We start from the raw sequence: 22311 nt of genomic DNA, 5'->3' as shown, positions 1-22311 counted from the left end.
GCAGTCTCCCGCCCCCACTATAAACAGTGTTGGCAGAGCACTGCTTCCCCCTCCTGAGGCGTCGGACGGTTTGCCAGAATCGCTTCGAGGCCAACCGGTAGTCCTTCTCCATGGCCTCACCGAACTCTTCCCAGGCCCGAGTTTTTGCCTCTGCCACAGCCCGGGCCGCAGCACGCTTGGCCTCACGGTACCCGTCAGCCGCCTCAGGAGTCCCACAAGCCAACCACAGCCGATAGGACTCCTTCTTCAGCTTAACAGCATCCCTTACTGCCGGTGTCCACCACCGGGTTCTGGGATTGCCGCCACGACAGGCACCGCAGACCTTACGGCCGCAGCTATGGGCAGCAGCATCGACAATAGATGCAGAGAACATGGTCCACTCTGAGTCTATGTCTCCAACATCCCCCGGGATCTGGTCGAAGCTCTCCCGGAGGTGGGAGTTGAATACATCCCTGGCCGAGGGCTCCGCCAGGCGTTCCCAGCAGACCCTCACTATGCGCTTGGGCCTGCCGAGTCTGTCCGGCTTTCTCCTCCTCCAGCGGATCCAACTCACCACCAGGTGATGATCAGTGGACAGCTCAGCCCCTCTCTTCACCCGAGTGTCCAAAACATGCGGCCGAAGGTCTGATGATACGACAACAAAGTCGATCATCGACCTCCTGCCTAGGGTGTCCTGGTGCCAAGTGCACTGATGGACACCCTTATGTTTGAACATGGTGTTCGTTATGGACAATCCGTGACTAGCGCAGAAGTCCAATAACAAAACACCACTCGGATTCAGATCGGGGAGGCCATTCCTCCCGATCACGCCTCTCCAGGTGTCACTGTCGTTCCCCACGTGGGCGTTGAAGTCCCCCAGCAGAATAATGGAGTCCCCAGGAGGGGCACTATCCACACTATCCAGCACCCCCGACAGGGACGCCAAGAAGGCAGGGTACTCTGCACTACCACTCGGCCCGTAGGCTGAAATGATAGTCAGAGACCTCTCCCCAACCCGAAGGCGCAGGGATACAACCCTCTCATCCACTGGGGTAAACCCCAACACGAGACGGCTGAGCTGGGGGGCAACAAGCAAACCCACACCAGCCCGCCGCCTCTCCCCGTGGGCCACTCCAGAGTAGAAGAGAGTCCAACCCCTCTCAAGGAGATGGGTTCCAGAGCCCACGCTGTGCGTGGAGGCGAGCCCGACTATTTCTAGTCGATATCTCTCGACCTCCCGCACAAGCTCAGACTCCTTCCCCCCCAGCGAGGTGACATTCCACGTCCCTAGAGCCAGCCTAAGCATCCGGGGATCGGGCCGTTGAGGTCTCCACCTTCGTCCGCCACCCAATCCTCTTTGCACCGGTCCCTAATTAGTTATGTTTTCAGTCCAATTTTCCTTTCATTTTCTTATCCATCATTCTATTCTCTTCATTTTTTTTTATTACCTCTGTTGTTTGATTGTATCATTTGTTTTTCTGTGTCTGTATCTGTGTTTATTTGCTTTGTGATTGTATTGTAATTGTATGTACAGCGCTTTGAGTGTCTCGTTGCTGAAAAGCGCTAAATAAATAAACTTACTTCACCTTACCTTTGTTAAAGTAGCATGGTGACAAAATAAACTCAGCTCCTCTTCCTTTCTTGTTTGTCACAGTTTTATGGTAAACTTTTTTTGTTACTGCCCTGACTGGGAAAGGTTAGGTAAGGCGTTATTCTTTGTGTGAATTTTGCTACTTAGAAGGAATCACACACATCTGCCTTAATTAAATAACGTGTTTTCTTGTCTTTCCAATTTTGAAGAGTGGCTTACAGAAAAGGGCCTCTGTGACACACACTCTGACCAACTTAAAAAATAAACTATAGCTTTTATTCTTTTTACTATGATTGTAAGGGGTGCAAATAATATGTTAGATGTTTGGATTTTTTTTTCACAGAATGCATTCTAAATTTGCATTAAATATTAAAATGTGGATGTTATGATGCAATATTTTGAAGCAGCAATAGCAGTTTTATTTTTATTTTGAGATCTTTTCACATTTCTCTACCTCTGGTTTCTCTACCTCTGGTAGAGAAATGTGACAGATGTTTTTAACTACAATTTTCTTTTTTAACAAGTTAAAGCTGCAGATGTGATGACCAGGATCAAAAATGATTTTTTAAAGAAAACATTTAATATCAAACACATCTACATTTTGATCTCACCTGATTTGAGACAGAAAAAGGAATGAGATTTAGAATTCTACTTATTGTGTTCTTATTAATTTTGCTAAACACAAAAAAGTCTCAGATGCATTAGTGTAGAGTGCAAAGAAACCAGACATTCTGTAAAGGGGGATGTTTATTGCATATTTACATTATTTTAAGAGTGCAATGTGATAGTCTATTGCTATTCACCAGGGTGTGACATGAGCTTACAGAATACAAACTCAGACTTAGACCCATTTATAAGTGAAGAGTGTAAGCAGCATGAAAGAGGGAGTCACAATTATTGTTTCCAGTCAGTTAAAGTGGATTTTATTGTGTGTAAATATGCTCATGTCTGCCTGTGTGTTCACAGGTCATCCGTCTCCCCATCAAAGGGGACCTCCATGTCCGGTTGGATGTGCAAGCTGCCGTCGCTGCAGACCCAGCCAATGGGCGTGCGGTTGAACGAGGGCCTAGAGCGGATGTCAGTCTGCAGGGTCGGAAGGGGCTCCTGCTCCTCGCTGGAAGCATTTATTTCTGGGAGCTCGAAGGTCAGCATCTTGGATGCCTTTTCGATGCCGCCAAATGGCAGCGCCGTCCTGGGGAGAAAAGGACAAAGCTAAGAAGCTGACTTGTCATTTTTCTGTTTGTTTTATTTTTTATTTTTTGCATAGACTGATAATTTGCCTATGTGTATGGCAAATTGACTGTAGTTCTTTGCTATATTATATATATTAAGTATATTATTAATCATAATATACAAATGAAAGATATTTCAGTTTTAAATGGTTAGGGGTACTTGCACAGGAGTGTCAGACTTATAGTAATAAGAGTTTACTTATATAGACATTTAAAAATCGGCTTGTGGTCACAATCGGACGGTTTTAGCAGGATAGGGCCCTAAAAATCGTTCGAACACTCTTCTAGTGTGGATGCTGTTACTGTGTGAAGAAGACTAAAAGCCTTGCTTTTTCAGTAACAGTGAGGCAGTTTTAAAATTAAGGTAGGAAAAGGAAAATCTAGTCAGTTGGTAAAAGGAAAGTATTTTCTATGTGTAAAGAAATGCCTGGAGTTTAATCAGACTGTGTGAGAGATAGGGAGAGCGAGATTTCAGCAAATAACAGGAAGTCTGTATACAATATGGCAAAGGTGCGCTGTTTATTCATTTTAAACTTTCAGCCACTGTCCATCATGAAATGTGCTAAAGTTGAAAATTATGGCAACGCTTTATATTATACATCCTTTAGAAAATACACACAGACTGCTGCTTCGGTACTGCTATCTATGTTCGCAATACTTATTGCAAGTATAGGATGCTCTTGTCTTTGCTCTCTCACGCAAACATCCTACCGTCACCTGCTTTTCGAATATTGCAATTTAATCATAGTTCATTCAAAATTATTCTGAATTATATTTGTATTGCTTCTATTATATTTCCTGGAGAAACTGGAATCGACTAAAAGCTTTACAAAAAACTGGAGATAAAAAATCAGCAGCAAAATTCTGATCTGTGCATCTCTAATCACAAATAAAATAACTGATATGAAAAGAAGATGTGTTATTTATATAAAGAAATATTTTGCTGCATGTGATGGTACATATTTTATTCTCAAGCATCTCCTTATTTAATAACTTCAGTCCTGAATAGTCTCCTGAAATCAGCTTTTAGACAGAATTTTAAAGATTTGGCTCAGATGTTTCAAATGTGCTTTAAACTGAGACATAATAGAGCACAAAGAAACAATAACAATTATGTGATTATGCCTTTAAAACCAATAAAACATTTTTTTAATGCTGAAATGTTGGCTACTGAGATGTCCATGTGTTGCACAGTACTGAATTACTACATTGATGCTTTAATAGCAGCCTTCAGCTACTCTGCATTATTGGATTTGGTGACTCATCTTCTTCTTGACAATACTTAATAGATTCTCTGTGGCGGTTCGGGTCAGTCCAGTTTGGAGACTATTTACGCACAGCTTAGTTATTAAAGATGGTATTATAATTTTCTCCTGCAGGTAATAAAATCTGCCTCTCCAAAAAGCATGTCAGACATGTAAAGCCTGAAGATTTGTAAAGTTTCAAGCTTCTTGATAAAACTCAGTGGATCAACAAAAGGCTTCTTGGTTAAAGCATTTTGTTGGTTCGCACACCAACCCTGGACTCCCCCCTCTCTAAGACTCTCTGTTCAATCACCATCACGATACCAAGTCCCCACCTGTTCCAGTCTTGTCAGAATACCTCCTGGGAAACAAAACCCTTGCCATGTCCATCTACAACCGACCACCAGAATCTCCTTCTCCCCCAACATCCTTCCTTCAACTCCAAGTGCTATCACTATCAGTGCACCTTTGTAAAACCTCTCTTACGTTTTCATTAGAACTGTACTCACTCCCAGTACTTTGACTAGTAATTTATCATGTGGGTCTGGAAATATTCTGAAAAAATAACAAATACAAGTAATGTGATGTCCTGGCTACATCTGCGTACACCGGGCTCTTTTAATTCTGGATTCAGCTGATTTCCGGATCCTTGTAAATCTGACCTAAATTCTTAAATGAATTTTGCTTCACAATCCCCAAGGCTGCACTTGTGACCTGTGCACCTTTTTATACCACATTTCCTTCCACCAAACTTTCCATTAATATGCTTGTATACTTTACATTGAGAACAGCCAGTTTTTTTTTAGCAATAACCTTTTGTGGCTTTACCCTCCTTGTGGGGGGTGTCAGTGACTGCGTGCTCTAAAACTCAAGTCAAGTCAGCGGTTTTCTTTATGATTGTGTAGGCCTAATACATTTATGTATTAGGAATCATTTCTTATTTGTGGTCTTATGTAATTTTGAATTGGAGTTTTCATTAGCTGTAATCAAAATTACAAAAATGAACACTTCAAAAATATCACTATAATTATTTGATGTGTTTCACTTAAAATCCTTTTATCCATTTTTAGGGTCTTGTACTTTTTTCAATTTTGGCTTCACTTCTGTTTAATAAATAATAACCTGATGGAATCTGGGCTGTGTGGTTCATTACACTTGAGGTTGGATTTAAATAAGTTAGATCCTGGGGAATACCAGATAATTTATACATTAGAATCATTGCCTGCTTTTACATTTTCTGAAAACACCATGAGCTTTGTAATTGGTCATCTAATGGAGATATTTGTCCATGCGTACCTGTTGAAGCTTTTGTACTGAGGCAGGTCTGGGTGAGTTTGGATGGGTCCTGGCATGCAAGGCTTCATGGTAGCTTTCAGCTCCTCATCAGTCATTGCTCGTTCCCATGGCGATATGTAGGTGCGTACATATTCGTTCCTCCTTTTTCCCTTTTCTGCCTCCTCATTTACCGTCTCTTCCACCTCTGAGATGCACAGCGTTTAGAAATACCATGCATTACATGCAGAGAAAAACATTTCTGAGTGCATTTCTGAACCTACTTTCTTCTTTTGGCTTCTCCGGCTTTGGTGGAACAACAGGAGGGGTCATCAGCAAATTCTGGAGGTTCTGCTGGAAGACAAAAACAGCAGACAGAAGATCATGACATCAAAGCATATGCAGACAACACAAGTGGTCCATTAGATGTTCAAAATCTCACCATGTTCTCGTTGGTCACAATGAACCTCTCAACTCTCTGCTGCCTCATCCTGAACATCTTGGAGCCCTTGTTCTTCATCAGGGAAAGCTCCTCAAGCATCACATCCTTGGGCGTCTTGATTTTGGTGCCCAGGTCGAGTTCAGCAGCGTCAGAGTCCAGCTCATCCTCTGTCAGGACAAGGACAACAAAAGAGGACAAAATTAGTGCTTTCTGGTTAAAGGTACAAGTGCAATCAGTATATATTTTTTTATTATAAAATCTTAATTCAGAAATTCTTTTAAGTTTAAAAGATCAGAAATCACCAAAGAAATGGGCCGAGAAAGTTCTTTTTACTTCACACATTCAGTTCCATTAGTAATGTGGAAAATAGTTTTGCTGTTATGTAAAATATATAAAATTAAGGCTTTTATTTTGAAGAGTATGTATCACTATTTTTAAACGGCCAGCATTATCCATCCCTCATCACACATTTAGGTCTATTAATATTGTGGAACCTATTTTTTCAACAATGTTGCCTATGAAAGATTATGACTTTATTTTGAAAGGCCAACTTTATAAATTTTTCCCCACACATTTTGGGCCTTTATTAGGCAGGAATGTAAGCTTTGCAATTCTTACCTATAAAAAATGTCTTCTTTTGTAACGTTTGTCACTTCTACCTTGAAAGGCCAATATAATCTTTTTTTGTCACACATTTAGTTCTATTAGTAATGTAAAACCTACTGTTGCACTAACAGTGACTACAAAATATTTAGGCTTTTATTTTGAAGCGTAGTATATTTTGAAAGGCCAACAATATTGCATTTTCATCACACAGTTTCATTAGTTAAGTTAAATCTACATTTGCTTTACCAATAACATTTTTTAACTCTTATTTTGAGAAATGGCTACATGGTGGCGCAGTTGGTAGCACTGTTGCCTTGCAGCAAAAAGGTCCTCAGTTTGATTCCCAGCTGGGGGTCTTTCTACATGGAGTTAGCATGTTCTCCCCATGCATGATTGGGTTCTCTCCGGTTACTCCAGGTTCTTCACACAGTTCAAAAACATGACTGTTAGGTTAATTGGTCTCTCTATATTGCCCTTAGGTGTGAATGGGTGTGCATGGTTGTTTGCCCTGTGTGTTTGCCCCTCTCAATGGACTGGCGACCTGTTCAGGGACCCCACCTCTTGCCCATAGACCACTGGAGATAGGCACTAGCTCCCCCGCGACCCTGTACAGAAGAAGCAGGTTAGAAGATGGATGGATGGATGGATGGATGGATGGATGGATGGATGGATGGATGGATGGATGGATGGATGGATATAGTTTTATAATGATCTAACCCAGGAAATATTGACTTTTATTTTGAAGTGTACGAATGACTTTTATTTTAAAAGGCTCAAAAAATCTAGTTTTCATCACACATGTAGGTCCATTGGTCAAGTGGGGCCTACTTTTTGCAATTATCTTACCTATGACAGATTGAGGCTTTTATTTTAAAGAATATTCATACGCCTTATTTTGAAAAGCCAATATAATACCTTTTTAATCAGATATCTAATATTAGTAATGTGAAACATACTTTTGCAAATTTAAAATTGTAAATATTGACAATTCTATTTTGAAAGTGCAAAGTACCAATACTAGCCACCAAAAATTGTAAGGATTGTCACCTAATGCTGGATGATTTGTCACTGGGATTGATTGTTGCTAATGTAAAAGACTGTAAAAGATTCTGAAGTTTGTGCAGGCTTGTCAAAATGATGCTCTGCTAAATAAAGGATGTAAAAGCCTGTAAAGGGTGAGTTTTTAGCAAGAGGCTTTACCTGAATGTACTCTCAGTAATAACCTGGAGTGGAAACCTGTTGTGTGGTCTCAGAGGATGTCTCCGAGGGTGTTTTAGGGATCAGTAGGCCAAGGCAATATAGAACAGGTGTGCAGTGGGGGAATCTCAGGACCGATTTATTTTGTTTATGGAGGGAAATCCTTATAACACACATGGCCTCTCCTCTCTGCTACTGATGGAGAGGTGTGATGGATTTTACTGCTCCATGGAGCTCCTCATAAAAACATGCTCTTCATCCACCATGTATACTCTGATATCACTCATAACACCTGGAGTTCAGCCATAAACCCCCCATCCCTCCCTCCCGCTCACGCATACTCATCTATAAAGCTGGAAGTTGGCACTGCAGCGCTGCAGAGAGCTGTTAGCAGCACATCATAAATCAGGCTTGTGCAGGCTGTTGTGTGTTAAGTCTGTCTGTATGATAAAGAAATATTGAGGGTGCTGAGCAGAGCCAAGTCTGCCATGGGGATATTCACAGTTTTAGAGTTGATTGAGAAGAACAAGAAACTAGAGCTGACTGCTGTTGACTTAGAGGAAACTGGGCAGATGGAGAAGAGGCAGGACTGGACAGATGGACAGCATATAGACTGGAGTTGTATGATAGAAAAGGCAGAGGGATGATGGAGAGTTGTGTTTGTATTAACTAGAGCAAAATATGGGATAAACAGGATTAGCTGCTGAAGGACTGACTGAAAACAAACTGGGACGAGACAGATGTGGCTGCAGATGGGACAGCAGAAGGACGGGAACAGGAAAATAATGAGAGAAACGGAGAGATATCGACAGATTGTTGAATGGCAGATGTAACCATGCGGTCAATCTCATTTGGACTGCAGATTTCACGCTCAGAGAATGAAAAGTAATGGTTGTTATTACACAGCAGGTAAAAACAGTATGACTAATAAGTAAAATAATTCATGGGGCTTAAACTTTGTTTCAGTTTATAACAATAATCATAAGTTTAATCATATTTCACACTATTGTGAAGTGGAATGAAAACTGCACATCTTCTTAAGCCGGGGCGTCAAACTCCAGTCTTCTAGGGCCAGTGTCTGGCAAAGCCTAGATGTGTCCCTGGTCCCAACACTCCTCAGCATGTAGTGACGTTCTACAGAGCCCTGTAGGTCTGTTAAAGCAGAGACCATTCTCAATGTTGCACGACACCGACCCCTGAGGACTGGAGTTTGACATCTATGTCCTAACCACACAATTCCTGCTGTGAAACATGGTAGTGGCAGCATCATGCTGTGGTAACATTTTTCTCAGCAGACAGGCTATCTAGTAGGAGTTGGAAGCTTTCTTTTCCCTGCTGCGATTGATGCACCACCTACACCATTTCTTTAAAATTTACGGTAAATGTGGTGTGTTCAGGGTGGTATGCAGTGTTAGTTTTCCTCCACACGCAGCGTTTTGTATGTGGGGTAAAAGTTTAATTTTGGTCTCATCTAATCTGAGAGCCTTCCTCGAAGTGTTTGTTGTGCTCTATGGCTTGTTGCAAACTGCAAACAGTTTAGCATAGCTGCATGACTAATAGTTGTGAATCTCCACAGCTCCTCCAGAGATGCCATGGGCTTCTTGTCTGATCAATGTCCTCCTTTCCCAGCCTGTCAGTTTAGGAGGATGGACTTGTCTTGATAGGTTTGTGGCATACATCTTTCTGTTTTCAGACAATGGATTGAGCAAAACTTTGCAGGATGTTGAAAGCTTGGCATGTTGTTTTATAAATCTAGCCCTGTTTTAAACTTCTTCACAATGTTATATCTGACCTGCACTCCTTGGTCTTTGTTAAAATGTTCCTTTACTAATGGTCTTAAATAAACATCAGGCCTTCACAGAACAGTTGGATTATGTTGAGATTAAATTATTGTTAACAATTTAACTCTTCCACAGACAGCTGGCAAAGCAGGCTGAACACAGATTTGCACCACACCTTTTGCAGATTTGTATAAAATACATTGGAGTTGATGTGTTGTGTTACCAACACAAGTCTTACACACTAAAATTAACTCGGATCAGCACTGAACTAATAACTCGCAGAAAAAAACACCCCCCAGTGAGTGCATCCATTTATCCATTAGCTAAAACATTTGAGCGGCTGGAGCTGGAGCTGATCCCAGATGACACAGAGAGACATTTCACTTGTCAATAACACATCTTGGTGCAACTGATAGAGTATTTACAGCAGGATGATATGGACCAATCAAAGTTGTTTTGACTGAACTTATATAATTTCACAAAACTGACCAAACCTCAACATCAGTATATGTAAAGTACTATGAAATTCTGCTTTTACAGGTGAGATCTTTCCTGGGACGACCATAGATATCCCTAAAAAAAAAAAAAACTTTTAAATACTTATCCAATACAATCTTTTTTGAATGTTGGTGTTTTCCCTATAATTAGAAAAAATGCACTTTGTGCTTGAACCATTTTAAGGCGGCACAGCTTGAGTTTGAACAGATGGACCAACTGGTGGGTCTGGCACAAAAAACTGTATTAAACTTTCTGTTTCTGAAGGATCATTCCTGCAGTATGTGAAACCTCTGAGTCATTTTTGGAAGACATAACGGAATAAACCATCATATACAGCCAATGTAGATGAATAAAGCAAAGAACAATAAGTATAAAGGGATATAAACAAAAGGGACCTATTTTAGCAGGAGAATGCTAATTTCAGTTTGGCCAAATGTTAACTATTTTTGCTATAGTTTCATAGGTTTATTTGATTCTGATGAATGTGAAACTTCCACACATGCTCACACTAATGAAATTAGCGCAAAATCATCATGTGCTATTTTGTGTTGCCTGTTATGGTGACAGATTTGTGTCCACTTTGCCATCCGAGAACGATCCACAACCTTACAGGAGATTCCACGTGCATGTTGGGTGTCCTGTTACCACAAGGAACAAGTGTGTGTGTGTTTTATCATGTTATCATACAACCACATGCCATGGTTCACACCCACGCAGCTCTGTCTACAACATGCTGACAGGGCAGACGGCAAACAAATGCAGAAGATTTGTTCTTCAGTCGAGCGTGTAATGAAGCCACAGCAGGTAAGGGAGGATTTTTAAAGGATCCCGTTTAAGCAGCATGTTTAAATGCATCACTGTTTGCTTAATGTGACTAGTGCAGGCTTTACCATTCTGGCTGATATGTGACAGGTCAGTGATGATCTTGCTGGCCTTCTTCCTCTTGTTAGAAGGGGCAGAGTTTGAGATTGGCATAGCTGAAAGACAGAGCTACATGTTATTCATGTTTTTCTTTTTTTAAAATAGGTGTGTCTCCATAAATCTGAATATCATTAAATAGTTTATTTTGGTAGTTTATTTCAAAATATTGAAACTCATGTATTATATAGATTCGTTACATGCCGAGTGACTTATAGTTATTTTTGTTTATTTTGATGATTATGGCTTACAGCTAACAAAAGCCCAACATCTAGTTTACATTTCAACCAAGATGACGGTTAGAGAGTTTATTAATTAAAGATTATTTCTTTGGTGCTCGGACCCCGGAGGAAGACGTAAACGCTGAGGATGAAGTGGGTTTGAATAAACATCTTAGGATTATGATTAGGTACGTCTTCCCCCCTGGGATCCGATCCTGGTGGTGGCTTAGGCCTTGGTATATTGGAAGGAGTTGGGAGCCTATGGTGGAGAAGGGGTGGAGGAGGGTCGAAGCTCAGCAGAAGAGCGGTGTTTTCCATGCAGAAGGTCTTTAAAAGCGATGCCCTGGGAGATGATTGGCCGAGGAGGAGTGTGGACCTGCCGTTGATTGGAGCAGCCAGTGAGGAGTGATTGGATGCGGCGGGGCCGGTGAGTTTTCCATGTTGAATTTTCGTTTAAACTCCATAAGAACAATAACACAAAGAATTTTTAATACAGAAATGTTCTGTTCTTGTCTGCACCAGGGTTCTGCAATCTGTGGCTCCAGAACCATGAGTGGTTATTTGGACCTTACACAATGTCTCTTGATAATTTTAGCAAAAATGACCAAGAACCAATGAATTTTTTTAAACACAGTTATAATAACAAATGTTGGTTTTGCATTGAGCTTCCACAACAGAAGGACACTAAAGGTACCAGCAATATTCCTTTAGATCTACTTTTCTGGTCATAGTGTTGGAAACTATGTGCTTTGTTTTACATAATTTTCCACAAATATCAACACTCCACAGAAGAAAATGCATCCTCTATTTGCAGGTTTTATGTTTTTCTTTCATTTTGAACATAAAAAGTTTTATTTAGCTGAACTGCAGGGAAAAATGACTCTTTGGTTTATAAAGGTTGCAGAGCTCTGCCCAAACAATCACTGCTGACTTAACAGTTGTTCAGCAGACAGCCATTGACACCTTTTACAAGGAGTTTAAGTCACAAAATGTCACTGCTAAAGAACCTAGTTGTGCACAGTGGTGTACATATAAATATAAATGGAAAGTTAAGGGGAAGGAAAAATGTGGTTGAAAAATGTATAGTGTGCAGCCTTGAGAAGATTGTGAAGACAAAACATATCCAAAATATCAGCTACACTTGTCACATATTTTTAGGCCACTCCTAAACTAGAGACAACATCAGAAGTGTCTTATTGGACTAACAAGAAAAAAAACTGGGCTTTAGCTCAGTGAGCCAAAGTCTTCTTTTGAGCTGAAATAAAGTTTGCATTTGATTTGTAAGTCAAGGTCCTAGATTCTGGAGGAAACATGAAGATGCACAAAATCCACTTTGCTTGAGGTTCAATGTGAGGTTTCCACAGTCAGTGAGGATTTGAGGAGCCATGTCATCTGCTGGTGTTGGTCAACTTGTGCTTTATTAAATCCACAGTCAGTGCAGCCATATACCAGAACAGAGCACTTCATGCCTCCCTCTGCTGACAAGCTTTATGGAGATACATCAGGACTTGGCACTTTCCCTCATTGCCAAAGCTACCAATGCCTGATTTAATGACCAGGTGATTGATTGGCCAGTTAACTCATTTGACCTAAACTTCATAGAAAGTCTAGTATTGTCAAGAAGACGATAAGAGACCACAAGACCCAGCAATGCAGATAAGCTGAAGGCAGCTAAGAAACACACCAGCAGTGCCACAGGCTGGTTGCCTCCATGCATCATTGCATTGAGACAGTAGTTCATGCAAAAGGAGCCCTGACCAAGTATCGAGTGCATGTGGTAGATTAACATGCTTTTTAGAAGGCTGATATTTCTAGATTAAAAATATTTTTAATTAGTCATATATAGTATTATTTATTTCTTCTGAGAAACTGAATTTTAGCGGTTTTCATTATCTGTAAGGCATAATCATCAGAATTATCAGATAAAAACACTTGAAATAAATCACTGTGTGTAGTAATAAATCTATATAATATGTGTGTTTTGTTTTTTGAATATGTAAGTCATCAATACACTTTCTAATGATATTCTAATTTACTGAGATGTTCCTACATGGTTAAAGCTTTGGTATGATTTTTGTTCCAACAATAAATTTGACAAAAAGGAGCCCCTGCAGGAAAATATCCGGAGTGATCAAACCACAGATCCTAACACAGGATCTTAGTATCTTTAACCTCACCGTTTTAGGTCAAAAGTTGGTTTATTCTCTTGCTATTTCTATCTATAAAACATACATGCGCTCTACACATATTTTTACTACTGGTAAAAATCTGTAAAAACCTGATTTCTACAACATCTCACCTAAAAAATACAAAAATTCAACTTCTAATGTAAATATACTTAGCAAAAATTTTGAAATAGTTTTTAACAAAATCACAGATGTGTCAATTATTGGGACCCATGCTGCCAGTAGGACAGCTTTTAGTCCTCTCCTATAACATTTCACAAAGAGACAGGCATTGTTGATCATTCCTCTTTGCAGAATCTCTCAAGATTAGCCACATTTTGGATCATTATTCTGCCGAAACAGATGGATAATAACTCGTTTTCAGTTTTCCAATGGATTCCACAAGACTTTTCTGTAACATTTCCCAGTATTCTTCCCGGACCTCTGGAAGAGACCCAAGCCCACAGCATCACAGATTCTCCACCATACTTAACAATTGGCATAAGAAGCTTTTCCCTTTTCTTAGTTTTCCATAAATACTATTTGCAATTGACTTATTTGGCCAATAACATGCTTCCCCATCTACCCCCTGCACCACACCCTGTGGAATAGGAAGTTTGTGCTCTTCCTTGTTCTAAAACCTAAAAATAGAAATCAATTTCTTCTTTTGTACTACTCACAATAAAAATAAATCCTCATAATCCTCATTCTGAAATGTAACTGCTTTCTTTAGGGTCATTAAGGTTTGAGGGTTTTAAACTAATTTTATTTAGTGGTATTCAGGGCAAGAATTATTCTCTGAATTGCAAAGGTCGCTGACCCCTTGTTGTAGGTCAGGGGTAGTCAAAGAATGGGATTCAGCCAAAATGGACATTTTTATTGATTATGAGAAGGTAAAATCAGGAGGAGGGATCTCTGCTTCCTTGCGTGACTGCTTAATAATCAGCAGATAAATCTGTACTGGCATTACAGTATCCAAAGCCTTCTTACCAGGTATGTTTCATTGGTATTTTGCTGATTTATATTTGGTGATGAACTCGGTGTCTTTGAGGCATTAAGGCCTCTTTGCCATCACCCTAATCTTTAGCTCCCTCAACAGATTCTCTACCAGATTTAGGTAAAGACTCTGATTGGGCCAATTCAAAATGTAAACATTACTTCCAATATAATTATATATAAACCTTTATTTCACCAGGCAAAACATTAACAACAATTTCTCATGATCAGAAGCATCTTGTTGGTGAAATTAAACGATAAATTAACCATAGCTCAGGAATGGGAACACTTTTCAGTCAACTGATCAGAAAAGGAGATAGCAATATGCTTTAACTTTGAGTGTTAAGCTTTATTTTCATTTAATCTTGTAATTCTTCAAAAGAACACATTTTTCCACCTTTCACCTTGGTTCTGTTATGTGAATTAGATGATTTCTTCTCAAACTGATAACAAAAACATTCTAATATTAATAATAGTTAATGTTTATGTTCATTTTATCTCTAAAGGATATTTTAGAGCCTCACAGAATAAGAAATTAGACACTGAATGAATGGGCAGGAAATCTGATCCAGAAAAGGTTAGGTGACCATCCAAGAAGACACAAGAAATTTCAGGGAATAATGAAGTCACACATAAGTTACAGATTGGTGTGGGCTCCCAGCAGAGCCTCAGAGGGTCCTTCATACAAGGGAAGCTAACTTTCATGGCGTACAACCCCACGCGTGCCCTTGAGGACATTAACTCCTGCTGCCAGCTCACATCTCTCTTGCCTAACCACTCAGATCAAGCTCAGGCAGCATGTTGCTGTCAGCTGAACAGGTTGAAAGCAATTATGTAAAGCTGGAGGTGAGTCCCAGCGCACGAGAAGAAGCAGAAGGGCCTGTCCACAGGGAGGCAGTTAATGTAATTGCTTTTCATCCTCTGTAATTGAAGCTCATTTCCTAGCTGCATACTCAGTCCTATGTGAGCTATTTTTATGAGTCCATGTTCTAAAGCACACAAAGACACTCTTGGATTTGCTTTTAGACAGCTTCTGCCCTGTGATTAATGTGAGCCAGCGGAGGCAGGATTGAAAACTGGAGACTACAGGTGTTTTTCAGGATGTTATGGGGAGGCCAACAAGGAGGCAGTGTCAGTGCTTGCTACAGGAGCTGAGGGCGAGGGCCCATGTGGGTCCAGTTACCACCACCTCCAAAGTGAAGAGGCACTCCTGTCCCTCTTAACCGGCCTGTTTTAGCTCCAGATAAATCTCCAGGAGACAGCTGGGGAGAAGGTCATCAGTCAGCACATTCCCAGATCCATCTGCCCAGACTAAAAACTCCACTGCAGAGGGCCACATTCCTCACTGACTGCAGTTTTGGGTAAGACGAGGTGGAGAATGAGGTGAAAAAAACTCGCCAACCAACTTTTACTTCACATTTGGTTAAAATAACACGAAATAAGCACTAATATAATAGAATACAAGAAAATATGTGATAGAAGTTAAACCAGGTCTGATAATGTGAAATCTTAAGGGTTTTCTTTTGCAGTTATTGTGAATTGTGACAGACTATAGTTTCAGTTTCTCTTTTAAAACTCTTTAAAACTCTTCCAATCGCAGAGATGCCAAAATCTGCTGCCTAGATTACTCAGATACATCCAAAACATTTTAGATTGTCTGATAATTTAGTGCCAGATAACACTTAAGGCATATGTGGGAAGAATTAACTATGTGGGTCGTCACACATCTTCATCTCTTCTGTGTTTTACCTGTAAGACGTCAGGTCTCCGCAGGAGGAAGATCCAGGTCCCAGATAAACAGGAATCTAGATTCCCAGATCTTGTATTGTACTGCCTGCCCTCTTCTTTGCTCTGCAGAGACTGAAACCCAATCAGCTGGGCTGTTTCTGTGCTATGGACCAGGTCATGTTGGGGGGAGGCAGAGGCGAACAGGGTAAGAAGTATAATGACAGGTGGGTGTGGTGTTTTCATTTGAGACGTTGTTATAATGAACTTCAAATTATTATTTCTTAGCTGGATTTAGAGTCGAAACCTGATAATTACATACATTGCTTGAAAAAGACACAAAACCGTTTTTTTCCAGCTGTTTGACAGTAAATCAGATAAACATTTCCTATTTTAGGTCCGTTACGACTAGTTGCTAAATCCCAGAATAATTAGAAAGAGTAATGTATATATACTTTGATTGCTACATTCTTAAACAATTTTGGACAGCCCAAATAATGATGCCCAAGGCTTTGTAACTTTCTAACAGCTTTATTCACAACATATAAGTTAAACTGAAGCATACCTTTGGATTTATTTCAAGGTAACATCTCAAACAAAGTGCTTTTTTATGTGACATCATGGGGAAAATCAAATGAAAGCACCTAAGATATCAGGAAGAGAATTTTGGACGTCCACAAGGCTTGTTCATGCTTGGGCAAAATTTCCAGATGACTGAAGGTGCCATGTTCATCTGCTCAAACAATTATATGCAAGTCCAGCCATCATACCGCTCAGGAGAGAGACGGGACCTGTGTCCCAGACATGAATGTTTTTTGGTGGCAAAAGTGCATATCAACACCAGAAAAAACCCCGAACAACTGTTTGGTCATAATGATAGTTATCGAACTGGGAGGACAAAGGTGGAAGCTTGCGAGCCACAGAGCATCATCTGAACTGGGATGTACGGAAGTGGAAGCGTCATGTTGTGTGGGTATTTTGCAGCACTGGTGCACTTCATTAAATAGATGGAATCATGGGAAAAAATGATAAATGGGTTTTTCAAATGGAAAATAAACCCAACAATACCACCAAATTATTTACAACGTGACTTCATGACAAAATTTCAGTGTTTTGGAGTGACCATCGGGAAGTCCTGTCCTAGGTGCCATAAACATTTGAGGGCAGTAATGAAACCACACTTATTTACTTGTGTTTTTATTGGCATCTCTGGTGCAGATGTGTGAAAAGTCTTCAGACAAATAACTTTTTTCTTGAAATAAGTTTTGAAAAATCCAGCTGTCACCATCCTATTGGCTTTGACTTAAGATAGTTGTTTTGGTTTTCAGAGGAAGTGAAACATCCCGTTCAGTTAGTTTCTCTAATTCAAGTGTTCCTCTGTATTTTCTCCAGTTGGTCTGTGTCAGTTACTCATTTTCCCTCTTGAAATACCTCCCACAAAGCTGCTAGACATTCAGGTAATTACACTAGCTCGCTCATTGTTCTAATAATCATTCTTCCTGGATATATACGTCCCACTTTTGTCCCCCCCTTGTCGGATGCTACTGTTGCTCTCCACGTCTCCATGCCAGTTTTTCCCGTTTTACTCTTTTCATGTTTTTTTAATCACTCAGTATAGTTTATATCAAAATTCTCTCAGTATGACTGTCTGATTCCTGCATGCATTTCGGTCCATCACAATAACCTAATGTGACACCAACCCTCATTTATGTAATATATTCAGTATGGAATAAATTCTTATTTTTCTTTTTCGTAAAGTCATGCATCCCACACTTAGTGCACCCCTAAGAAATTTCTGTAAAATAAATGTAGCTGACACATTTTGAAATTAGTTTTTTATGTTTTTTAATTCATCAGACTGCCCACCAAATTACAGTTTATCATGATTTCATGTTTCTCTTGGGTATGACCATGTTGTCACACTGTCACTTCTTCCAAAACAGGAAAGACAAGAAAAGATTTTCAGTAAGGCAGATTTGTGTTTATCTTTATGAAATAGGAAATAGCTACAGGAAAATTGCAACTTGCCTATACTTGCCCATGTTTAGAGTCAGAGCAATAATTGTGATAAGTTTATCTTATACCAGTAAGCAAGTAAGTACAGTAACTTTATCTATGAAGCACTTTGTATGGATAAAATCGGAAGATGCTTTACAGTAAAAGACATAAAACATAAAGTTTGAGCATCAAAATGACACAATACAAAAAACAAATTAAAACAAGTATGGTTTAAATAAAATGATGAAGACAAGTGATACCAGAATCACCAATAGGCATTTTTTTAAAAAGCGTTTCTGGGACTTAGAAATGTCCCATCACGATCCTGATATCTTTCAGTTTTGATTTTCTTTTGTGTGTATTTTGACCATTTCCTTACGGTTCCTTACTATGTTTTTTAGGTATTGCTTTTTTCAGTTAATTTTCTTATACCGTAGTTTATTATTACACTACCGGTCAAAGGTTTTAGATACACTTTCTTACTTAATGGGTTTCTTTATTTTCATGACTACAGGTCCTTCTCAAAATATTAGCATATTGTGATAAAGTTCATTATTTTCCATAATGTCATGATGAAAATTTAACATTCATATATTTTAGATTCATTGCACACTAACTGAAATATTTCAGGTCTTTTATTGTCTTAATACGGATGATTTTGGCATACAGCTCATGAAAACCCAAAATTCCTATCTCACAAAATTAGCATATCATTAAAAGGGTCTCTAAATGAGCTATGAACCTAATCATCTGAATCAACGAGTTAACTCTAAACACCTGCAAAAGATTCCTGAGGCCTTTAAAACTCCCAGCCTGGTTCATCACTCAAAACCCCAATCATGGGTAAGACTGCCGACCTGACTGCTGTCCAGAAGGCCACTATTGACACCCTCAAGCAAGAGGGTAAGACACAGAAAGAAATTTCTGAACGAATAGGCTGTTCCCAGAGTGCTGTATCAAGGCACCTCCGTGGGAAGTCTGTGGGAAGGAAAAAGTGTGGCAGAAAACGCTACACAACGGGAAGAGGTGACCGGACCCTGAGGAAGATTGTGGAGAAGGGCCGATTCCAGACCTTGGGGGACCTGCGGAAGCAGTGGACTGAGTCTGGAGTAGAGACATCCAGAGCCACGGTGCACAGGCGTGTGCAGGAAATGGGCTACAGGTGCCGCATTCCCCAGGTCGAGCCACTTTTGAACCAGAAACAGCGGCAGAAGCGCCTGACCTGGGCTACAGAGAAGCAGCACTGGACTGTTGCTCAGTGGTCCAAAGTACTTTTTTCGGATGAAAGCAAATTCTGCATGTCATTCGGAAATCAAGGTGCCAGAGTCTGGAGGAAGACTAGGGAGAAGGAAATGCCAAAATGCCAGAAGTCCAGTGTCAAGTACCCACAGTCAGTGATGGTCTGGGGTGCCGTGTCAGCTGCTGGTGTTGGTCCACTGTGTTTTATCAAGGGCAGGGTCAATGCAGCTAGCTATCAGGAGATTTTGGAGCACTTCATGCTTCTATCCGCTGAAAAGCTTTATGGAGATAAAGATTTCATTTTTCAGCACGACCTGGCACCTGCTCACAGTGCCAAAACCACTGGTAAATGGTTTACTGACCATGGTATCACTGTGCTCAATTGGCCTGCCAACTCTCCTGACCTGAACCCCATAGAGAATCTGTGGGATATTGTGAAGAGAACGTTGAGAGACTCAAGACCCAACACTCTGGATGAGCTAAAGGCCGCTATCGAAGCATCCTGGGCCTCCATAAGACCTCAGCAGTGCCACAGGCTGATTGCCTCCATGCCACGCCGCATTGAAGCAGTCATTTCTGCAAAAGGATTCCCGACCAAGTATTGAGTGCATAACTGTACATGATTATTTGAAGGTTGATGTTTTTTGTATTAAAAACACTTTTTTTTTATTGGTTAGATGAAATATGCTAATTTTGTGAGATAGGAATTTTGGGTTTTCATGAGCTGTATGCCAAAATCATCCGTATCAAGACAATAAAAGACCTGAAATATTTCAGTTAGTGTGCAATGAATCTAAAATATATGAATGTTAAATTTTCATCATTACATTATGGAAAATAATGAACTTTATCACAATATGCTAATATTTTGAGAAGGACCTGTATTTACATTGTAGATTCTCACCAAAAGCAACCAGGTTATGAATTAAACACATGGAATTATGCAGTAAACAAAAAGTGTGAAATAACTCTAAACATTTTTATATTTTAGATTGTTTGATATCTTGGCGTTTTCTCCATGAGCTTCATGAGGAGGTCGCCTGAAATAGTTTCCCAAAGAGTCTTGAAAGAACTTCCCAGAGGTTCATTAAGAGATGACCAAAGGTTAATGTTTCAGTCATCAAAGCAAAGGTCGGCTACTTTAAGGAATATAAAATATAAAACATATTTAAAGTTCGTTTACAATTTTTTGTTTGCTACATAATTGCATAAGTGTTCATTCACTGTTTTGATGGCTTCGGTGAGAATCTATGTACAATGTAAATTAGTCATAAACATAAAGAAAACTATTAAATGAGAAAGGCGTTCTAAAACTTTTCACTGGTAGTGTATGTGTTTTCCTGTTTAGTTTATTCTCTTGTATTTCCGTGTTTGTGCATCTAGAGTCATGTCCTGTAAGGTTTCTGTCACTTTGCTGGATGTCTCTGTGTTTCGGCTCATTTGTGTCAGGATCTGGGTTGTGTTTGTGTTTTTGTGCTTGCTTCATGTGTTCAGTGTTTTCAAACGGTGCTGGAGTTCTCAGGTGTGCTGGGTGACAGGTGCGACTTATTCTACTGATTCCTTTGAGGAGTACTTAAACAGGAGGCTGCCAGCACTTTGACACCAGAGTGTTTTGCCCACAGTGATAACAAGCTCAAGCAAAACACTAAGTCTATGCTTTGTTCTTCAACCTCGTGTAACTTTGTTTATGCTCCTTCGCAGGCTAAGTAAACCTAAACCTTGGATTTATGTCACTGAATACTGATTACGTGTACGGAAGTCTTTCTGCATGATCAAGACTATCTACGTTCTGAGGATGTTATTTCCTATCTACTGTCTTCGTTAGGATTCGCATCAAGCTGGCAGTTTCCTGCTACCTTCGTCTCCTGGACCAAGCCGTAAGCATACCCTGTCCACCCTCCAACGTAAACATCTGCACACCGAACTCATTCGTGTTTGCTCTGAGCTCACACAGAACAGCACCTAAAGAACCTTCTACAAACTCAACCTCGACAAACCTGGATCCTGAATCCCTCTACCCCTGACCACACCTATTCAGTCAGCTGTTCTCTTGATTACATTAATTCCTTTGTTTGTTCGATATCGTTCAGTTCCCTGTTTTCACCAGTTCTCTTTCCATACAGTTGTAGAATCATCCGTTACATTCCTGATTATCATTGTCTCAATAAACATCCTTTACTTATTCTGTTCTCCGGAGTGTTCTCTGTATGTGGGTCAGATCTATTGCAAACAAAATGACAATTTGTGTTAATTAGCCTCCCTCCTTCAGTTGTTCTGCATTCCCCCTGCCACAGCTGCTCCTCATTTTATCTGATTAGCTCTTCTGGTTCATTGGTCAATTCTCCACCCTGCCTCTGTATTTAAACATACTGGTTTTCACTGCTGGATTCTTCTGTTTACCTGTCTTATTCCTTGTCTATTTACCACTGTGTGCCCATTACCCGTGCCCTGCCCTGCTCTTCTTTAGCAACTCCTGTAAGTTTATTCTACTTGTCCTTATTAAAGAACACAGTTTTTTTTTTCACCTAAGTCTCTCTGCATTTGGGTCCTTCAAAAAACAGAATCATGTCCAAATCCAACTGATGGAGAAGGTCAGCAAAGTCTCAGCAAGTCTCCATAACCACCATTACACTAAATCTACATGACAACTAGATATTTCTAAACAATGTAGGCACTTTGAAGGAAACCTTGCTCTGGTCAGATGAGACCAAAGTTTTGTTTTCTGGCAGAGGATCTGTGATGCTGTGGGCCTGTTCCTCTTAGATTGCATTGCATCATGAACTCTTTAAAATCCTTTCATCCATCCTCTTCCACTTATCCAAGATTTGGTGACAGGTTAATAAGTCAAAGACAAACCTTTCTCCAGCTATCCTCTCCAGCTCATTCTAGGGGATCCCAAGGCTTTCATAAGCAACAATAGATGTATAGTGCCTTCAGGGTGCTTCTGTGGGTCTCCGCCCAGGCGTTGTCCTTATCAGATGCTTGACCCATCTCACCTCTGACAGCTTTTGAAATAGATAAGTACCAGTTCTACTCCAACCCCTCCCCCCCCCCCCCCCCCCCCCCTTCCCTCCCCAGATAATAGCGCAATTCACATTGCCTCTAAGGCTGAGTCTGTTCATTATCTATCTAATCATATATCATAACCCAAATGAGTTGGAAAGTGTTCGTTACTTGTGGGCATTTTCCCTCCTTTTACCCTGACCC

At 40.2% G+C, this 22311-nt stretch overlaps 1 protein-coding gene across 2 annotated transcripts; it reads right to left on the bottom strand.

Annotated features, from left to right (window-relative positions):
- Positions 1–2299: 2299 nt before the first annotated feature.
- Positions 2300–16048, bottom strand: myoz1b (myozenin 1b). Of its 2 annotated transcripts, none has more exons than XM_047376473.1 (6): positions 15892–16048; positions 10733–10819; positions 5761–5927; positions 5603–5672; positions 5343–5526; positions 2300–2762 (listed from the first exon to the last, which is right to left on the bottom strand). In XM_047376473.1, exons 2-6 carry the CDS (start codon positions 10815–10817, stop codon positions 2531–2533), a joined length of 738 nt encoding a protein of 245 aa, XP_047232429.1. In that variant the 5' UTR covers positions 10818–10819; positions 15892–16048; the 3' UTR covers positions 2300–2530. The 2 variants fall into 2 exon arrangements, with proteins under 2 accessions (XP_047232429.1, XP_047232430.1); XM_047376474.1 differs by having other exon boundaries at positions 5603–5669.
- Positions 16049–22311: the final 6263 nt, after the last annotated feature.

This window comes from Girardinichthys multiradiatus, chromosome 10 (assembly GCF_021462225.1).
Source record: "Girardinichthys multiradiatus isolate DD_20200921_A chromosome 10, DD_fGirMul_XY1, whole genome shotgun sequence".
In the NCBI taxonomy this organism is placed as follows: domain Eukaryota; kingdom Metazoa; phylum Chordata; class Actinopteri; order Cyprinodontiformes; family Goodeidae; genus Girardinichthys; species Girardinichthys multiradiatus.
This window is presented reverse-complemented; position numbering and strand designations above follow the sequence as displayed.